Below are 21,954 nucleotides of genomic sequence, written 5' to 3' on the forward strand. Positions count from 1 at the left end.
AAATCAAGAGTAAGTTCTCGAAAAGATCATTATAAGCAATTTGCTAGGCATTTAAGATTGTTCTATGGTTATTGAAGAAAATTGGGCTTTTAATGCAAGTTTATATAAATAATGTCATTACACTGGCCATACAGCTGCTTTTAAAGCCTTCTAATAGTCTTAAACCTTCTAATAAAACCTTCTAATAGTTTAAACACAGAAGGTGAGTCTGAGCTCTCATCCCCTCTGCAATTTGTAAGAATCAAACTGTGTGCTATGCTTCTCACATTTATTTGAGGCAGAATATATAGCCTTTTCCTAGAGTCAGATATTTACCGTGCTTATATTCTGTTTCATAAAGTGTATCTCTCAAAAATGGTATTGTTGGTCACTTTCCTATAATAGCTATGATGCTTCAAGCGCTTGATTTTTAACAAGGAGGAGGCATGGATTATACTGCTTAATTTTAGACTTCAGTTTTAGCTTTTATTTTTTCCTGTTTGTTTTAATCACAAGAGGATGTAACTAAAATAAGTAGTCCTGGGAGCAAATTCAGTCATTCTAGAAAAATGCTGTAGCTGCTAGATTATGGTCAGCTTTTCAGTTACTTCTGGTCTTTCTTACTGAATTCTACAGTTTATTGCATAGTAGCCCTTACCTCCTAGCTAGTCCAGTGCTTTATTCAGTTTTTTAATTCTTTCTGTTGTAGTATTTCAGACACCTTTTAAGAGGAGCAGAGTCACCAACACGCAATTCAAAGTTTAACAGGTATCTTTAGTAGTATGTTTAATTTGTTTATTTGTTTTTCAGTTGAAAGCTTCAATTTTTTGATCTGGGAGTTCTGCTACTGCTTAATATTAATTTATGTAAATTTTTAGTGGTACTTTTTTTTAAAATGCCAAGTTGCATGCTGAAGGAGTAAGCAAAATTATATAGACTCTATCTTTGCTTCGAAGTGTTTTACAGAAAAGAATTTAAATTGTGATTTAGACTTCAACATTTTAGAAGAGGGAAGGGATAAATAAGTGTACAAGTGAGAAGAAAATTAGAAAATCAACATTTTACTTCCACGCTATAAGTGATTGTGCATTTGCATGCTGTTGCGTTGTGAAATGCTGTATCACCTTCAGTTCTTAAAGGGATGTGTGTAACCAACTTAGTCATGATATGAGAATTCAATTCAGTTGTGACAAGAGAGGTTTGCTATTCCTCCTGGGTCAGATATGTGTTCATGTCCCCCAGCTATCCTTATTCATTGTAGAAATGTATTGTCAGAAGCCTTGTTTCTGGGTTTGGTCTATATAGTTACTTACCAATTTCAGGCTCCAAAAGCCTGTAGAGAAGAGTAAGCATCTGTTGTGGTGTGAATGGCAGCCCTTCCACTGTGGTGTTGGAGCAAGTAAGAGCTCTTCTTTTGAGCTCTTCTTTTCTTTTATTTTCTGCTATTCTAGATTGCTCAGTCATGGAAAAGTCCAGTTGAGAATTAATTTTACACTCTAAACAGAAGAAGGGAACCTTCATTAGGACATTCTGTAATTTGGGTTGGGTTTCTTTCTTGGGATGAAATAAGATACACAGTGCTGTAGAAAATGCTTGTGTTTATCTTAGATTACCTTCTATGGGAATAATACCAAATTATTTAACAACTTCTACCCAGACACACCTAGCAACAGCCCTCTTGACTCATAGTCTACTAAGAATTTTATATAACATGAGATCCCTTTCTTCTCTGCTAACATTCCGTTTTTCTCTTGTTTCTCAGTCTGTGAAATCTACGTGTAGCCTTTGTAGATCCCATGAGTCCAAGGTTCAGACTTAAGAGTAGTGCCTTCTCATACTGATGGTGACAAACTTCTGTTCCCTAGCGAAGAAGCATACAAAGCATCTTGTCCAAATTGTGTTTGTTTCCTACATGATATTTAATTAGGAATATTGACTTTAAACCACACTCCAGCTTGGATATGGCTACATGGTTTCATCCAGACCTAAGAATCTGCCTTCTGGTATCTTTTCCAAAGTGATCCATCTCAAGAGTTAAAGGATCCTGTCAAACACGTCCTGAATCTAATTAAATTAAGGAAATATTTAGGCTACCTTCTTTGTGCATTTCTTTCCAAAACAGAAAGAGTAAAGCTACAGACAATCCCTGCCTAGAGTTTTTGAAATAAATCTTTGATTATAAAATAACCAAATCATTCTGTTTGGGGAAGGGCTGTCACACCTCTTGGAGTTCAAGCAGCGTTACTGAAAATGTATCTGGTTCACATTTTAGAATGATTTGAATGCCCTGAGTAAATACTATGGTTTGCGAGAAGAGGTGCTGTTTGTTCCTGTAATGATGCTTAAGTGAATATACCCATGAAACAAAGATCCTATCTGAAAGTTGTTTGCCCATTGGTTTGGATTTTCCCTCTGCAGAATCTGCTGTGGATAGTCGCTGCCAGAAAAAGTAGAGATTACTTGTGGAATTACTCCAGATGTTATCCATGTGTGTGTACCTCATCATGCCTTTTCTTCCCTCTTCTAGCATTAGTCCCAGTTGAGAAGAAATTTAAGGCAAAGTGATGAGTTTGTTTCCCACATCTTTGAAGTTTTGCTAGAGGCACTGTGCATGTATTGCATTGATACAGTTGGCTAAAAAGTCTGAGATCAAGTAGTAGATCTGATATCCCAGAGGAATGAATATGTGGGCAATATGTTGAAAGATTTCAATTATCAAAAAAAAAGTAAGTTATTTTTATAGACCAATTTCTAGAGAGTGAAGTGGGAAAGTAGGAAGATGAGACTATCAATGTGTAATTTCTGTTTTTAATCATGTTTTTAACTGTACAAAGTAATCATAACTTGTACAGTCAGACAAACAGTGTCCAATGAAGACTGCAAAGGTAATAAATGAGAAGTCACAAATATTTCTGGAACGTAAAGAATTCATTCTTGATGACTAGCAGTTCAACTCTGTCATTGGTATTTTCCACCTACTAGTTAGTGTATGTGGCCATGCTTCCCAGACTTCTGGGTAGGTTGATGCCTGCTTTGGTTTTCTATACACACCTTGACCATACAGAAGAATAGAATAAAATAGTTCAGTTGGATTTTCAGAGATCATCTAATTCAACTAATTCACTTCAGGGCTAACCAGAGTTAATGAGGGCATTGTCCAAACATCTTGAACACTGACAGGCGTGGCAGGGGCATCTGCTGCCTCTCAGGGAAGCCCGTTCCAGTGTTTGACCCCATTCACAATAAATATGTTTCTCCTTATACGTAGTCTGAGAAGAAGCATCCCAATTTCTCATTACTGGGTGAGCGATGAAATTAGAACATTTTTCAAATGTAGGCCCAAGTAAAGATGTTAAAAAATTTGAGGAGTGGTTAGGAATAAAACCCACAGAATTAAGCAGCTGTATATGATATAATAGTTTCTCTTAGTCATAATCTGTTCCAATTTGCTAGGATGTGTTTCCATTTTCGCAGTTATCCTGCACTGTCTTTTATCACGGTGCCTTAGAAAGCAGTACCTACTGTAAAACAAAACCTGAAATTTGAGTGTTTTAATCCCTAAACTGTGATGTTCATAAAATCATCGAATCATTAAGGTCAGGAAAGACTAAGATCATCTAGTCCAACCATTGACCCTTCCCCACCATGCCCACTAATCGTGTTCCTCAGGGCCACATCTACAGGTATTTTGAACACCTCCAGGGACGGTGAATCCACCACCTCCATGGGTAAACTGATGCTCGTTGCATCATTTTGTCCAGAGTTCAGTACCTCCTGTGAAATAAAAATGCAGCATGTGCAGTGACCGTATTTATGGTCAACCCACTTAAACATTTCAGCAAGAATTAATGAGTTAATAGCTGAGGGATTGGTTCCATGTACCAAAAAAAAAGGCCAAGTGAATTAGAGTCCTACGTGAATTTTTAATATAGATTACAGAAGAACTTTGATACCTGCTTGGCGCTGCGATTAACTTTAACAATGAAAACCAGCATAAGCAGGTACTGATTTAAAGAAGATCACTCTTTAAAATGAATCTTAAAGAAGATTTTAGTAACAAGGGTTTTAAATTCAAATGTCATTGTGCTGATGACGTGTTCAAGCACTGTTCTCATTTCACTCTGTAAGGATTTCAGGTCAGAAACTCTACTCTACCGTAGTTGCATTTAATCTGTGGTGATGGTCCGAGTCTATTCAGTTTTGTTGGGATAGGTCTGTGGAGTTTTTTTGTTGTTGTTGTTTTCTTTTAACATCATTTTCACCTGGGCTCTGAGGTAATTTGTGTGCCTGTTGTTGCAGAAGTAGCCTGAGTTTGGATGACTTCCGGTAAGTCTATCTAACACTCAATGAATGTTGTGTGTTAGTTACGTTGCGTCTGTCATGACTGCATCACACAGCCTTTATAACAGCAATTAATCATCCATTTCACTTCTTAAAATGTGCCTTCTTCAGACTAAACATTTGTCCCCGTGTTTTCTTCGCCATTGTATGAAAAGTGCTTAATTACTAATTTTCACAAGTTTGCAGTATATTAATATTCATTGCTGTTAACTATTTGTTTATTGTTGTTAATTTTGGAGTACGTTTCTTAACTTGATGTATTTTTTGCCAATGACTCCTGGCTCCTCTGAAGCTTTCCGTAATTTTCTCTACTCCACATTTCCAGATCATGTTTGAGGTTTCATCCACTTAACGGCTTGTTTTGCCTGGCACAGCTGTGTTCAGTAGGATCATTGCTTGGCATTGCATACTCACATAATGATTTTATAAGTATTATCATATTTAAAATCAAGTACTGTCCTCCAAATTAATCCTTTGTGCAGCCCTTCTTTTGACTGCTGAAGGTTTGATTGCAACATATCCTGTTTTTTTTATCATTTTCTTTATTCATGCTCTAGGTTGTCTGTTGTCACTCGTTAATGCTTTAATTGCTGTTCAGTGATTTTTCTCATTATTTATGCTTCTTTTAATACATGCTATCCAAACTCAGTATCTTTTCATTAGGAACTTTTCCTGGAATTTGTCAGCATGGGCATCGGTATTTTATATATTACTCATGCAATTCATGAGGGAGCATTAGCAACTTCATTTTACAGATTAGGAATCAAGTTCATGGAAACTTTTAATCTTTTACATGCCAGTTCAGTGCACAGAGTTACAATTTGCTAGCGTGCCAGGCAATTAATAACACTTATAGCTTACTTTGATTTTTAAAGCAGCTCTGTGCACTCAGTGTTGCTACTAATCAGGTGTATGGATTTGAGTCAGCCAAAAGAAGAGGATGGTACTCTGATTTCATATACATGTAAAAATCCAGCTTGTCTGATAGCTATGGCTTGTCTGGTACTACCTGCCCCGCAGAGCTTCACAGCAGCAATCTTCACCTGCATAGCCCAGACTGACCACTTTATAAGGTTGATCCTGTGGGAAAATTAATTTTGCAGCCCTCCATCATTAAAGAATGCTACAGTGCAGGATGGCAATAATGCAAACTTTGTTCTGCAATTCCTAGCTCTGGAGTGATTAGCAATAACAGTTTTTAATGTTACACATGTGTGAATTCTGGAGCTTTTAAAAGAGTAAAAATAAAATCCAACCTGCTGTCATCACATCATTCATCAGGAATGTTGGAACTTACAGAACCTCCCACCCAGAGCCAAGAAAGCAACTAGATTGATGGTCTAGCAGTGCTGTTATGTGGATCAGCACTAGAGGGAGTAGGATATTTTCCCAATGAAAGTTTTCTATGTTATTTGTTGACAGCAACAAATCTGCAAGTCTTGGTGGACTTCATTTCTGTTCCAAACTGGCTGCTGCCTCTCCTCTTCCTTCCTCCTTGCCTTGAACCTGGCCATATCCTAGCCCCATTTCTTCCCTTTCACCTAGCCTGTGAATCCATGAATTTCCATCCTGATTCCTAAGCCTTTTTTACATTTTGCTAGCTTCAGAAGTTTGATCATCCTGTTATTTCTCTGTCTGCTAACTTCCCTAGATTTTGTCCATGCTCATCTATTTTATTTGGCTTGTGCTCTGTTTAAGTATTTGGCCAAACCAGTCCAATTTTGTCACCGTTCTTTGCTATGTGTCTGTGTAGCCTACAAGTCACCAGTTGGTATTCTTAATTGGTACCTTTAACTGTGAAGACAATCCTATCCTAGTCCATCACTGTATACCTGCTCCAGCATAGTTCTTGCTCTGCTGTCATGAGGCACGTGCCCTACCTGTGACAGGTGCAGCTGTATTCTGCCTACTGCTGCATCGTTATCAGAGGGGAAATAAACCTTCACCAATCTGAACGTGGGTACTCTACCAAGTCTATGAACTGGTACAAAGTAATATTCATAATCTTGACTGCGGCAAAAGTTTTGTGCAAGAATAAAAACGTCTTTGAAAGTCAAGCCAGGGCTCTAGAGGATTAGCCTTCTAGGAAAACTGTCTAACTTTGAATAGGGTTTGTATTTTGCTGCCCTTGGGTTTAAGGTCTTGAACAAGATTTGGGTCTCAAATGTGAAAAAAGCTCAGTTCAGCTCAGTAACACGTATAAGTTGTTTTAAAACTGAGTAAGATTGTTCAGCCGTGTGTTTGTGCTGTGACCTTTGGCTAACAGAGATGGCAAAGATAGCCTGTTGTCTGTCTTTGTGTTGGAGCTGATCATAATGAGATAGGAAAAAAGCAATAGCTATGAAAGTACAGTGAACTATTTATGTAATTCTTGTCATGTACACACTCTGGATAAAATTATAAAACAGGAAGATAGTTTCTGTTAGTAACACACAGATGCTTTGAGTCAGCAGTTGGTGATGTCAGCATGGTTTTATGAGGGATGAAAATGTTTTACCTGTGAACTACTGGAAAGCAGTACTGTTTTTTTCTTTTAAAGGAAAAAGAAATACTTAGAATATTTTTGATCACGTAACATATTGCCTTTTGAATCTTAGTAATCTATAAAGTTATTTTGAGTTCTTGATTCTGCAGTTCACTGTATTGGTTTTTAAATTGCCTGTTAGCTGCCTGTACTGAACTGCTGTAAATAATTTCAAGTTGGTTGATTCTGTACTCAACGTTTTTCTTTCCAGAATTAGTCCTGACTTGCTTTTCTTCTTAAGTAGTCGTCTTTGGTGTCAGGTCTTGAAAGGCCATAAGAATGCTATAAAACTGTTCACTGTGTGGAGTGCTATTCGTGCCCAAACTGTCTTTCCGTAACGTGTTTCTTATTGGATGATTTATCACGTGTTCCTTTATTTCTCAAGAAGACTTTAATTTTTAATCTTTCAGTCAGACTGACTCTTCAAGCCAAGATTTTTCAGTTGCATCTGTTTTGTCTCAGGCTCAGTCTTGTTCCTTGCACGTTCTTTCTGTCTGTCCCTAATGCTTAAAAGTCAAGATCTTACATGCTTGTAAAAATCTGGGATGTTTATGTAAAAAAAAAGTGCATCTAAGTACGCCATTTATAGATCTTGGCAACAGTGGATAAATGTTTAAATAAGAATACGTGGAAAAGGACAGAGTTAGTGACCTTCTTGGTGTGCGTGCATGTACAAATACCAGAGTTTCTACTGTCAAAACAAAATTGTTTTATACAGTTAATTGTTTATTCTATGGACTGCATTACTGTGATGCTGTTATTGGTGTGTTAATGTTAGTTCACAGTTAAGCATATGACAAATCCAAATTCTTTGCAAGTGTAACTAAGAAATTCAAATTTTCCCTAAATGGATTTTAACTTAAGTGGAATTGTAGATATATATTGTAGATACATTAACAATGTATGATTTGCATTTTTCTCTTAATCTGCAAATTATGTGCAATGGCCTGCTGAGCTGTTGTGTAGTATGCCCTATAGTGTGAACTCTGGCTTCTGTAATCCTAGGACCACACAGAAAAGAGGAGAATCATTTGGAATCAGCAGAATAGGCAACAAAATAAAAGGTGTATTCAAGAGTTCTGCAATGGAAGGAGCTATGCTGCCTAACTATAACTTAAATGATGGAGAAGATGACTTTGTGAGTAAAAGCTTTACGTTCTTCTTTAGACCTTGTGTTGTGTTGTTTTTTTTTTTCCCCTCACTTACTTGAAAATGTTAAGCTTGTATTTTTCTGCTGTCTTACTTCGCTTCATTCCCTGATTAACTTAATCAGAAGCCAGGAACTTAGCCTCAGTTTTTCTGTAGTTATTCATAAGCCAAGGCTTTATCCCCAGTTACCGTACATTTGAACTGATTTCTTAAGTAGAGAGAAATACTAAATGTAGTGTTGTCATATGTTTATGTAAGCAATTTTTCTTTAAAAAACTTACTGTGCCATTTACAATTCTGGATGATAATAAGGTGGTATTCATGGGATGTGATTTTTCACTCTGAAGTTTGCCACAAGACCACAATAGCTTACGTTACTGGAGAAATTGCTATGAAGCTGGACGGTGATGTGTTGTCTTCTCTCAAGATCATCAGCTAGTAGTCCTTTCTTATTTGTCTTGTGTGTGTCTCTTGGCTAATGTTTTCTTTCATGCTAAACAGCAATGAACAGAGCCAGTGGAAAGAATCAGCAAATTACAACGCTAAATAGTGGGGTTTTTTTTCTTTAAATGGAACATTTTCTACAGTCTGAATCTTCATAAAGGTCATATCTTCAAACTGTTGCTATTTATTTACTGGACAGTTAAGTTCTTGTTGATGTCACTTCTCTGCTCTCTCTTGGGAGGCCAGATTATGATGAAAATGGATTTATTTTCCAACATCGTTCCCAGGATGCAGCTAAACACAGCTTTTCATTTACTCCTCTGACTCCCAGTTGGATGAGAGAGAAAATTGGTGAGAAATTGTGGTGGAACTCATAGTTTGAGATAAAAAGCTATTTTCCGAGGCAGAAAAGAGAGCGAGAAATAACAGTAACGATAATATATGTGAGTGTGTGTATTTACAACACAAGTGATGCACAATGCCATCACCATCCATGAGCACGAATGATGCTCAGCCATTCCCCAAGCAGTGGTTATACCCAGCAGCCAACTCCCCAGTTTTCAAGCTTTTTCATGTGATGTGAAAACATTGGTCTGTTATCAACATTTTTTTTCTTCTAAAGCCAAAATGTAGCATCATCCCAGACACCATGAAGATGATCAACTCTGTCCCAGTTGAAACCAGGACAATCACTTTCATAGACTCTACTAGCTAAAGGATGTGGAAGTACAGTTTTCGTGTGGTAGGGGGGAATTAATAATTGAAGTATAGTTGAAATATAATTGAAGCGATTGTGCAAGAGAAGGAACATGGTTTTGTATCGGGACAAGAAGTGAACTTGTGAGAAATTCCTGAATTCAGTGAGTGGCAGGTCATGTAGAGACTTATCCTTCGTGAGGTAAGTTTTCAGATTGACAGAATGGTTTTATCTTTGGCAAGAATAGAGAGTTTTAAGTGCAGCGTTATCTCAAATTCCTTTATAAAATTCAGGAGAAAGGAGGATTCTACGCTTAGTAAAAACACTTGAGACAAACTTTCATTTATAATTGTGAATGGGAAGAAGAAAAGGGAAAGAAAACATTAAACTGTTGCAAGGTTAGTACGCTTCCAGTGTGCCAGACAGACCTGTGGCTTCATTTCCTGGGTGAATACTGAATATAAGCAATTCAGTAGTATAATACAACTTTAATAATGTCACAGTAACAGCTGAGGTGTAGTTTCCTAGCAGGTGTCACAGAGTCCAAGGAAGAGCTGTCCCAGTCTAAACGTGATCTGGCAGTGCTTAAGACAGCATAATTGTAGGATAGTGGCAGTGCAGTGCACAGACTTAGCAACTTTTGATTAATGTATGCATGAAAGAAACGCAGGTTATTTCCTCCCACTGAGTTTGACCTTGATTTAGTATTTAAATAATTGGTGATAAAATAAGATTACAGTTGAGAGCCTGTAAGAGAAAATCACATAGTGTAAGGAAACCACATACAGATAGAAACGAATTAGCAGATTTCTGAGACTGCAGTTTTGCAAGCTGCTAATATGGTAACGCCAATTAGGTGAAGGCAGCCTTAATCTCTGTAAGCTAAATTTAAATACAGCAAAAGATGTGCATACTATAGCGTGGATATTGTTCCTAGGATAGCAAGAAGACCGGTAAACTTGGATTTGTGTCTTTGTTGGATAAAGGAAATGGAAAGAGACTGAGATAACAATTACTGTAGGTTGGTAGTATGATCAGAAAGGATTGAAAACCTCAGAAATTCATGCTTCCTTGCTTTCAGTTAATGTAATTACAGTGAGTTGCTGTAGTTAAAATGCGTAGGAAGTTGCGTAATGTCAGCACCAAAATCAGGCTAGTAGTTAGGTGAGTAATCTGGTGAAGATAACAGTTTCACAAACTGATGATAGAGTGCAACCTTGGGAGGATCAAGTGAACAAGACAGCAAGGGTCTGGCCCCGAGGCCACGAGGATAATGCGGTGTATGAAATGAAATAGGAGGTGACAGTTGCAAGCAAGAGTAAATTAAAGGAGGAGAGAAATCAGAAAATGTAGGCAAGAGTTCAGTATAGAACTGTAGATTTGATCAGTTCCTTACCAAAACAAGTGGTTGCTGCTCAGAGCATCTCTTCTTTGGTGTAAGTTAATCCTGTAGTTGTGGTGTTTGTAATTTGCCCATTTCAGGCTCGGTTTATTTTTGTTTGCTTTGTGAAAGCACACAGCCTGCGATTTGGCTCTCAAATTGTGACCCAGCTTAGCTGGATGTGGTCTCTGTGGATTGACAATTGATGCAGCTCTTTGCGTGTCACAGCTGCTCTTTTCATTGAATGAGAATGGTAAATCAAAGCAAAAAGGCACACTGAGGTGATTTAGTTTTTGCATCTGTTAGAGATCTGCTTTGGAAGATGTTGGTCCACAGTGTGATCTGTTGGAGAATCATTTCAGCATTGTGCAAAGGCAGAACAAAGATGGCTTGCATATTGATCTTACATGGCAAGGTTTTGGTAGCTGGGGGCTGCTGGGGAGCTCTCTGTGAGCAGAGCCCAACGCTGTCCCATGTCAGAGCAGAATTCCACAACTGCTCTCTGAAGAGAACCTACTGTTGCCACAGCTGAGCTGTGAGTGAGCTGGTGTGCTCTGAGAGAGGAGACGGAGGGAAGGGGAAATCTGCAACAGCAGCTGGGAGAGGGGAGTGGGATATGTGAGAGAACAGCCCTGCAGGCACCAAAGTGAGGGCAGGAGGAGCTCCAGGCGTGGAGCAGCCTGCAGGCCCTGTGGTTGGGGACAGTGCTGGGAGAGCTGCAGTCCATAGGAAGCCCATGTGGGACCAGTTGAGGAACACCAATGTCCCATGGGAGAGGCCAGGCCCTGCAGCAGAAAGTGGGCGGGGAGAAGGTGTTTTTAGTTTCTCAGTGTGTATGTCTGTTAGCAAAAGGCAATAAATGAGATTAATCTCGCTAATGCCGAGTGCACTCTGACTGTTCTCATCTCAACCCACAAGGTTTTTTCAACACATTTCCCCCCCAGTCTTTTGAGCAGGAATGAGAAAGCAGCATGGTGGAGTTTAGCTACCAATATCCAGAGAATTGAACAACTTGCGCTTCAGGTGCAATTGAGTCATGGCCGTGTGAATATTGTAGTGCAGACATGGCCAAAATGCATTGGTTCACATGCAGGCAGCCAAATCTGCAGCGCATATCCCAATATATCCCATGTATCCCAATACAGGCAAAACTTCTTCAGCCACCTTGACTTGGCCTTTGAGAGGAATTCAGCTATAAACTATGAAGCTAGGGGAAGTCATATCTGAAAGTTGGATTCACGCTTCTCAGTTTGCTTTAGTTTCACATGTTGTAAATTCTCATATTAAAATCTCCTATTTTAACTTTAACAAAGGCAGTGCTCCCAATTCCCAACCCATCCCAGTGCGGCCTTCTTGCAGATGCTGCATCCTTATTTGCAAAACTAATTTTCTTTCCTTCAGGTCATTTTTTTATTTTTTCTTTGTTCCATGCAATAAATGAGAATCAGCTTACCCACTGTTTGGGTAAATAGCTTTCCAAGGGTACTTGTTGAAGCTGGGATTTTTCTAATGAGATATTTAAGATAATCTATATGGTCCTGGATAAACTGTGGTATCAAGACACCTGTGCTGTGTGTTAATATGTTGATACATTGCTTGTGGGCAGTTGTTCTGTTTGTAATGAGCGGTGTCAGTGTGGTGTTGGGGTCACCATTTCATTTTGGAAGGATTTCTTCTGCATTTGCATGGCACTAGTGTCAAGTTCTGTTTGCATATGGAGGAAGCAGCTTCACATTTTGTAGCATGAAGTCTGAACCTATGACACTTCAGCACTGGAGCTGCCCTACACACAGCCAGCAAGGGTTAGATCTCTGTTGCTCCCTGGTTCATCTGTTTTTGGGACTGTGATGTTGAAACTGGAACTCATGGGAAGTGCAGTGACGCTGACAGTGGCTTTGCTTAAAACTAGTTCTGGGTTGTGAAAGTAATTCACTCCCAGTCTTGGCTACATTGCACCTACGCTGCAGGCCAAATCAAATTAATGCCTCTACAGAATACTCCAGCGCACTGTGCTTTGGGAGTGAGAAACCTCCTAGTTTGGTGCACTATTGGCTTCTGTCTCTAATTGTGTTTGGATTACTTTATGGCCTGACCTAATAAGCTCAAGTCTTCAGTTTGGTTCCCAGTACACCAGGAGATGCATTGCATCTGTGCTGAATGCAAGCAGGTTCCAGTAGTACTCAAATGATCTGTGTCTAAGGCATTCTTCCAGCTGTTCCTTCCAGTGTGCTTCTCTTATCTCTCTCTGTTTTCTTTGAAATATCAGATATGAAACTTGGTAATGCTATAAAAGTTTTTAGTTCTCATTAAAATATGCTAACTTTAATCTACAGCCAATCTGAAAACAAAAAGTCTACTGAAAACTCCATTAATGACATGAGGGTTTTTTGTTCTTTTATTTTCCAAAGTGATCTTGATCACAGATTTAGACCTGATCGCTTCATTATTGTGTGTGCTTTGCAATGGTAGACCAAGCCAATTAAAATTGAACTCTCTGAAGTGTTTGGATCTTTACAGATTGAAGAAGGCGTGATGGTGATGGAAGATGATTCTCCCGAGGAGGCTGTTAGTACCCCAAACACACCCCGCAACCTTTCTGCATGGAAAATCAGCATCCCATATGTAGATTTTTTTGATGACCCCTCCTTGGAGAGAAAAGACAGAAAGGAGAGAATTCCGGTGTTCTGCATTGATGTGGAGAGAAATGATAGAAGGGCAGGTATGGAATGTTGTGGATAATTAAAATGTCAATTAACTCAGAATGTTCTGATGTGCTGTATTCTCGCGATTGTTTGCAGTGTGCAAATCATGCATGATTTTTCTGATTTTGAAATATTGACTCAATAATTATGAGAATATGTCTTTTTGAAGCTAAATGATCACTTCTTGTGTCTGTGAGTTGAGAACTGACTCCCCAGTGTGAATCAGTTCTGTTTAGACTTGATGCAAAAGTTTCATGATTTCGTTTTCCAAAAGAGAGAGAGAGTTTGGGGAAGAGTTGTTCCCGTGTTTCTTTCCTTGACCCTCTTTGAACTTTGGAATAATGAATAGCTTTATAAATGATATTAAAATGTAGTTACTAATGAATTAAAATATTTTGTTACTAGGAGCCATTCTGGCTTTCAGGTAGCTTGGCATACAGATAACAGTACATCTGTATTGAGTGAAAGAATAGCATCACTCTAGGACCATGTGGATTTGTGTTAGTGAAAATAATACTTCCACAATGAGCAGGAGGTGTTTAAGAGTTCTTTAGTGGTATCTTCTAGGACGAAAAATGATCAGGATGCAAGCTAGTGGTGCTGAGGACTGTAGTATTTATGTAAATCACTTTGTTAAAAGTTTGATAATAGATCTAACGTAGTCAGTTTTGCAGTGCTCCATTGATTAGAATCTAGGCATCCATTAAATGAGATGATGATTTCCTTGTTGGTACATTCTCTCTGCATTTAGACTGCGTTTTAATTTAATACTTTATACCTCAGCGGGATTTCTTATTTTTTTAATTACTGCAGTGGGGTAGAATGGTATAACTGAGGTCTTTCCTATAATATGCAACAGCAAGTATATGTTAGATTAATTCATCTTCCAAGTGGCATAAAACTTGGCTTATCTCTACTGCTGTATTTTTTTTTTTTTCCAGTTGGGCATGAACCTGAGCACTGGTCAGTCTACAGGAGGTATCTGGAATTTTATGTGCTTGAGTCAAAGCTAACAGAATTTCATGGTATGTTCTCCATCTTCTGGAATCTCACTTTCCTACTACTGCAAATGTTATCCAGTACCAACCTGGAATTTAAAATAAGGAAAGCAATGTTTGTTCCGTTACGGGAAGAATTTAATCTGCTCAATGTCTTTGCTAGGTACTTTTCCTGATGCTCAGCTTCCCTCAAAGAGAATCATTGGGCCCAAGAACTATGAGTTCCTAAAATCCAAAAGGGAGGAGTTCCAGGAGTATCTACAGGTATCAGTCTTGTGGAGCAGAGAATATTCCAAAACTAGTCATTTAAGACTAACAAATGAATATCTGCTATTTCTTTTTTCTTTGCTTCTAATTAATGGGTTGTTAAAAGGGTTCAAGTGCACAAATGAAACTTTAACTGCAAGTTTCACGTGACTGAAATATATTTTGGAAATGACAATATCTATGGTAACATAACGCTCTTTGGGTGTGTGTGTGTGTGTGTGTGTGTATATATATGTATGTATAGCTATAGATAAACTGATTTGTTAAAGGGTAATTTTTAAGTACTTTTTTCTTTCCTTCCATTTCGAAGAAACTTCTGCAACATCCAGAGCTAAGTAACAGCCAACTTTTAGCTGACTTCCTGTCCCCTAATGGAGGAGAGACTCAGTTTCTTGATAAAATGTTGCCTGATGTGAATCTGGGTATGTAATATGCAGGTTTTTTGCTGAAAATTACTAATACTGTATGTTCTGTGATTAAATGGTAGTACTAATTAATAGATAAGCTTGTGTAAGGATATGGATATGGGAAAGAATGGCTATGCTCCTTCACACCTCTTATCACTCACAAAATAAGGTGTGCTAGTACATTTAGTAGTACAATAAGATCTATGGCATTGTCCCAGATCAAATCTAGACAGACCAGACGTTGTTTATACGTGTGATGGTATCAACTGTTTCTTAATGTAATTTACCTTTGAGTATTAGTGGATGAAAATAGTTTTATTTTAATCAGAAGAGTGCAATATTAAATATTTTTAGTATTGATGGGCGTCCTCTTTTAATCTGAGCAGCTGAAAAATATTTGAGGCAGGGGTGTGTGTGTGATGTAGGCAGGCCAAATGGAAATTGATGTAGAGAATTTCTGTTATGATAATAAATCTAAGTAGTAGTTTGCAGTGTGACTTCACATAAGTGTAGCTTCCTCGTGGCAGTGTGCCAGAGCTGCTAGGTCCCACTTTGTAGCTACTGTCTTCACACAACTCTAACACTTGTAGTTCTGGCATCAGCATATGTACCAGGAGAGCTGTATCTGAACTGTGCCATTGCATTTCTGCTTCTTCCTCTCATTATATGAACCTGTTGGGGGTGGCTGTGCTCTTAGCAAGTTACCAAGATGTGGAATGAGTTTTGATGGTCCTCTTCCAGTTAAAGGGTTCTACTTGGTTTCAGACAAAGGAAAACAAACAAAACCTCTTCCCTCTAGATGAATCTGTATCATTCAGACAAGCTTGGCTCTTTTACTTTAAAGCATCTCACAAGTGAGAGTACGTGTACCTCCCATAAATGTCATTTTAACAGCGTGTGGCATTTCAGTAGAGCTTTTAGTGAGAGTTAATAACATTATCTTTTGATCCTTGCACATACTTTCCAACATAAGTTCCAAAATTAACAATATGTAGATAAGCAGTACATTCAGAGCAGTATTTTTCCTAAAGCAAAACTATTTTTTTGGCATTTAAAGTTACTACGCTGTATCCTTATAGCCTTATCAGGAGAGAGAGCTCTTTTAAAGATCACAGCTGTCGCCTATCCGATTTGCAAACCATTGCTCACTGGTATTCTCAAGGCTGCAGCCTTCCAGAGTCTCTCCAGATAAGCCAATCTTTACAGGGCAAGAAGAGAATTTCAGTTTTTATGACTTTTTTTGTGGCAAGTGATTATGAAGGATTAAGAGCTTAGACACTAGAAGCTGTAATTGCTTTTTAAAGCAATCAGATCATCATCTTGATATTCTTGTGTTTAAGTATTTTATCTTGAAGAGTATGAAGTTATAAGCTGGATATGCGGAATACTTTTTCATAGCTTTTTGTATCAATTTGTAAAACAATAGTATTTTAAAATGAAATGCTAGATACTGATTGGCAGAGAAAAATCTCTTGTTATTGCACCTTTCTCATTGTCATGTGTTGCTCTTAGGAAGTCTTAATAAATATTTTAAAATTTGATATATCAAGATGCTACAAAGAGCTCGCAGTCAGAATGGGCACCGTAGGGAATGGAAAAAATGGAAAGAGGGGAAAAGAGTTTTGCTGTGTTTAAGATCAAGCAGTGACTTTTTTTTTTTTAACTCTTCCTAATTATAGGTAAGATTATAAAATCTGTTCCAGGAAAGCTGATGAAAGAGGTGAGTCTTCCAGATTGCCAGCCTTTTAATGTCAATCACCAATTTTAGCGGCCCACTAATGTATGGGCTACTGAAAAACTTGTTCGGAAACTCAGGATTTGTGGTGGCTTGCTTCTGTTTCTTTTTTTCCTCCCCTTCTGTAATTATGAAAGTGACAGGCCATTCATATCCTGTTTCAGAAAGGTCAGCATTTGGAGCCATTCATCATGAATTTTATCAATTCCTGCGAATCTCCCAAGCCTAAACCGAGCAGGCCTGAGCTTACGATTCTGAGTCCCACTTCTGAGAACAACAAGAAGGTACAGTAAGTCATCTTCCTTCTCCACTGTACAGGAGTGGGGAAAAGTGATCGTGCTCTGAAAATGCAAAGCAGAAAAATCAGAAATAAAACAGCATATATTTTTTGTGTTGCTTTTCCCCATGAGAGAGATCTTTCACTCTATGATCTGTGTGTCACAGTGTGAATTAATTCTGTTTGGATTTTTCTTGGTTTTTTTCTTTTTCTTTTTAAGTTCTTACTGGATTTGGAGATGAGAATATAGAGAAGTTCTGAGAGAAGAAGAGCTGAAAGCTTAGGTTTAAAGTGGGGAATATTTTAATACTGTAAGGCAGCTTCGTTTTTAAAGTCAAGAACTTGAATGTTTGGAAAGAGTCGTTTGTTGAAGTGCTACAAGCCAGAATTGTCACAGTGCTGATGCTTGTTATCTGCCTTTAAAATGTTTCTATGCAGTACCTTAATGCCTAGTAAACATTATGGGTCCTAACTGTTAGTTGCTCTCTCTGACATCAACAAATCTAAAGCCTAATGCTTCCATTCAACCAAGACTATTATTTATGGTGCTTGCTGGTGATGGGCCTTTTGATTTCCCTCAGTATGGCAGTTTTTGTAGTATTGGAGTACATTAGAGAACTTGCAACTACAACTTCTATACTGACTAAGTACAATGGAGCTAGCCCTAGCTCCCAGTTCCTTCTCACTGTCTGCTGTGGGAGTTTTCGGTTCCTCTAAGCAACTTTATTGTAGTGATCTGTAGAACCAATTACTTAGTCACATAACAGCTATTTCAGAGTTTTCTTCTTTCCCAAGAAGAAATGTGTTTTGTTTTGGGAGCCACTTGATGGCTGCATGGAAAGCTACAGACATTAATTCATCAACTGCAGAACCGCAATTATTATCTAATGATGGGCGCTCAAGATACTTTGCTTTGAGGAGTGCCCTCATTATGCTACAAGTTTTGACCAGCATGTATGCACATGGCATTCACATACTGACTGCTTTCTTGCTAAATTGCTATCTGCTGTTTTGCCAGAGCACATGTACTTATGCAATCACTGTAATAATTAATGATCTGATGAGCTAGGGCTGGCTTGTGCTATGTTCTGGCCTCTTCTGAGCCTTTGCATGAGTGCTGTGAGGTTCAGCCTTCAGCTAAATTGGGAGTGCTTGTGCCTCATTTGGGAGCTAGTTTTCTCTTTTTCATCTCAGCCCATGCTTGGGAAAAGCTTTGTGCCAGTTCCACGACTCCAGGCCATTTGCATCTTGTCACTTCTTGAATTCATTTTGTAAGCCACACTGCTTTCATCTGCTGTGCCACTGTGGTTCAGACCACTGAATTTGTTTGGGAAACGGATCTCCTGATCACCTCTGCTTGCCACCATACTAGAGAGCTGTATGAAACTCATTAACTGAATTACTTTCAGATGAAGCTATGCTGGAAATGCAGGCACCAAGGGCTGTTCAGTGAACTAAGGTAGACCACCACCCAAAACATGTCTTATAGACTTCAGTTGTTTGGTTCTACAGTTTCAGTTCTGTTGTTTCACTTGACTTCATTCTGAAGATTATAAGTGCTGCGCAGCCCCAACAGAAACTGATGGTGGCCATATATGCAAAATGTTTGTACCAGGATTGTGTGAACTACCTATATGGAGTCAATAAAGAGATAGAGCACTGGAAGAGCGATAGAAGGTGGAATAAGCTGCAACACTTCTAAGTGTCCATCACTGGGAAGAGCATGTTGCCTCATGGCAAGAAATTCCTCAACACAGGTCTTTTGGTGAAGTCCAGGATAGATTTTTCTGTTGATATTTGCATTGCCACAGTGCTCCCACATAACTTATCTGATGTAGATCTGCTTATTCTAGTGTCAGCATGCCAGAATCCACTGAGAGCACAGGATGTGTGTGTGTGCTGCCAACTCAGTTGCCAGGAACAGAGTACGCCCAGGCTACCCGTACAGCAGGCTGAGTAAGAAGTGCTGGAAGGTCTGTCAGGGCAAGTGAAAGAGTGAGCTTAGTCACAAATGTTCCCGTTTCTCTGGAATGTTGTCTGCATGCTGCTGCTTTTTTAATATTCCTGGTGTGCATGTGCATTTGTATGCTTGAAATATCAGTGATTTCCAGCTAATGAATATAGAATCATGGAATCATTAAGGTTGGAAAGGACCACTAAGATCACCTAGTCATTAGGCCATGCCCACCATGCCCACTGACCACATCCCTCAGTGCCGCATCCAGATGGTTCTTGAACAGCTCCAGGGATGGGGACTCCAGCACCTCCCTGGGCAGCCTGTGCCACTGCCTCATCACTCCTTCTGAGAAGAATTTTTTCTTAGTATCCAACCTTGAACTTCCCCTGTAACGACTTAGGGCCATTATCTTTTGTCCCATCGTAATATATAATGAATGTGAGCAGCTAACCGAACTATAGCCAATAGCAATTGGATTTTATCCCGCATAGGACTCATCAGATCAAGTCACCAACCTTCCTGGTTAAACAGACAAGCAAAAAACTGCCCCTTCTAAGGGTACCAAACAGCATTTTCAGCTTTCCTGGCTATGTTTCTAGTCTGTCTCTACCAGCTTAACAGTCTTCTGAATGTACTTTCTTCAGAACTACGAGCATACAACAGGACTTCTCAGCTGAGGCAGGCTTTGAAAAGCACGCCTGCCAAGGCACTGTGCTGCTGGCTTGTGGTGACCTGCCAACCGCAGTAAACAACAACAGTATAGCATATATTTGCACTTAGGATAACATTGCTTGTCTTTTTTTGTGTAATTACAATAATGAGCATTGTATCACGTTTCAGATGGTAAAATGAGCAGAAATGTAAAAGTGAAATCACGTGCTTTTCGGAGTCACGAATATAACCCCCATGTTTGTATTAGGTATACAGTTGTATGTTTTTCACTTTCAGTCAAAATCTTAGAGTAAAACGTGGTGGTGGCTGCATCCTTCAGATGTGCATTGCTAAAGACTGTAGAATACATGCTTACACTGGATTAGTATGAAGTATATACTTTATAAATCTGTTCCTCTGCTCATTTCTTAATGCCACGTACAAGTGTGACCTTTCAAAGCTTGGCAATGAACAAGGAATCATTATGCTCAAGGCGCAGGAAAGACTATCCATGAGCAGAGGTATATACAGCATTTGAAAAATGTTGCTTCTGGTTTGGGGTGAAAGTAAAAATAACTTTTGGAAGCTGGAAAGCTCTGCCCAAAGATAGCATTTTGGTTTCAGATTACGTACTGGTGTGCTGTTAGTAATTTAGTTTGGCTTGTACACACTCCTCTGAAATTTATCTCCGTTGTACCGTGGGTTGCTATGAGCTGGCACACTGTGTGTTATCTCAGTCAGCTTGGAGGTATTGTAAAAATACAAAGAAAGCTCTGGTTGAAGTTGCAATAATTCCACTAAGATCTTTTCCACTGTCATAGTTTCAGTTTTCAGAAGCCATATAGACTTCAGTTTAAATAGGATTCTTTAACCAACATACCAGGTGTACTCCATACAGTAGGCACAAATAATTATCTGCTCTTCTTTGGTTTGTTACTTTCTTGGATCCCAGTCATCCAGCATATGTTATAACTATATTTGCTCTTTCATGTAATTTATGTAATAACTTGATGTCGTTTAATTAGGGTGAACTTTATGAAGGTGATGCCAGCTGTTTAGCACTGACAAGAGAAAGGACCTAATGAAGTACAAGTCAAAACTTGAATCTTGACAGGTTTCCTGATGTAATTTTTTCTAAGAGCACAGGAACTCCGTTTGGTGACATGCTGGATTCAGTCCATTTTATGGCTTAATCTGCTACAGGGAGAATTGCTCTATGGAAAGTAGACCAAGAACAAGCAAACTAAGGACCATTCTTCAGAACTAATTTTTAATATGCGAGTGCTACAGAAAAATCTGTTGATAGTAGTTTTGTCAGTCTCATAGCAAGGAAGTTCTTCAACACCGAATTTTTGGTGAACACCAGGGTAGATTTTCTGTCTAGGTCATACTATTAATTGCACTATATTTTCTTCTAACAGTGAGATAGCTTTGTTAGAAGCTTGACATGGGGTTTTGAGCTCTCTTTTCATAATGCAGTAGTATTTCCTATAAATTTTTCTGATCTTTGCATGAACAGTTTTGGGGATGAAATAATTTAAAATAAACTCTTAATGATTTTTGTGAGGTATAGTAAGATGTGGGACTCCGGCACTCAACAAACTCTTCCTTTCCAGCTGTTTTGTCCAGAACCCATTGCCTATTTCATAACACAAGACAATAGGATGTTTTAGGAATATATGAGTGTCATAGAGTCCACCTGTGATTTAAGGCCGACAGACTCACACCCTTCGTGCCTTTGAAGGTGCATTGAAGGGTCAAGGCCTGTAACAAAGTCTAGCTGTGCTTGGGAGCAGAAGGGCCTGTGAAATGAAAAGCAAACACGCAACAAAAGCCTGATGGTCCTTTTATTTTTGAGGGCGGTGTTTTCCATGTTATATTTCTATTTTTAGCTTTTCAATGATTTATTCAAGAATAATGCAAACCGGTCTGAGAATACAGAAAGACGACAAAATCAGAACTACTTCATGGAAATGATGACTGTAGAAGGAGTCTATGACTACTTACTGTATGTTGGTAAGAAGCAATTTCTCTCAGTTATTCTTATACTTCTTCTCATTATGAAGTTCAGGTTCTCTGGCAGGAAATAAAATTCAATTGTAGTAGTCATATATATCTTGAGACATGCAACCATAACAATATACAACTTAGGAACGTAGCCATTTAAAAGAAAAGCATCAAACAACCCTTGTTGCTGTGCTAAGATATTGCAATTTATCTTTCATTATTGTTTAGTTTTACTTATCTTTCTGCCATTCTGAGTGTAAGCTTATGGGTGTAGTTTCTTCCCTTTTCTCAAGTGAGCGTATAGTACTAAATAAAAGTAGTTAAAGAGTATTTGACGAGTAATATGGACAACGGTCACTTTTCAAGCTAAAATCTTTGCTTGTATGCATTTTTCTTCTTTTGAGTCAGCAGAGAAGTCATGACTTCTTCTTTTGACTC

The 21,954-nt window shown here is 38.6% G+C and overlaps 1 protein-coding gene across 2 annotated transcripts in view; it reads left to right on the forward strand.

Moving 5' to 3' along the window:
• SNX14 (sorting nexin 14) overlaps nucleotides 1-21,954 on the forward strand; it is a 47,171-nt gene that overhangs the window by 20,527 nt on the left and 4,690 nt on the right. The window contains exons 15-24 of one of the 2 annotated variants that reach the window (XM_015284626.4): nucleotides 689-747; nucleotides 4,279-4,305; nucleotides 7,850-7,982; nucleotides 13,033-13,234; nucleotides 14,159-14,242; nucleotides 14,379-14,479; nucleotides 14,793-14,904; nucleotides 16,569-16,609; nucleotides 16,789-16,908; nucleotides 21,402-21,525. In XM_015284626.4, coding sequence (XP_015140112.2) covers nucleotides 689-747; nucleotides 4,279-4,305; nucleotides 7,850-7,982; nucleotides 13,033-13,234; nucleotides 14,159-14,242; nucleotides 14,379-14,479; nucleotides 14,793-14,904; nucleotides 16,569-16,609; nucleotides 16,789-16,908; nucleotides 21,402-21,525 — 1,003 coding nt within the window. The remainder of the gene's footprint in view (nucleotides 1-688; nucleotides 748-4,278; nucleotides 4,306-7,849; nucleotides 7,983-13,032; nucleotides 13,235-14,158; nucleotides 14,243-14,378; nucleotides 14,480-14,792; nucleotides 14,905-16,568; nucleotides 16,610-16,788; nucleotides 16,909-21,401; nucleotides 21,526-21,954) is intronic. The other variant, NM_001039289.2, reaches the window with a different exon arrangement.

The sequence above is a fragment of the Gallus gallus genome, chromosome 3 (assembly GCF_016699485.2).
Source record: "Gallus gallus isolate bGalGal1 chromosome 3, bGalGal1.mat.broiler.GRCg7b, whole genome shotgun sequence".
NCBI lineage: Eukaryota > Metazoa > Chordata > Aves > Galliformes > Phasianidae > Gallus > Gallus gallus.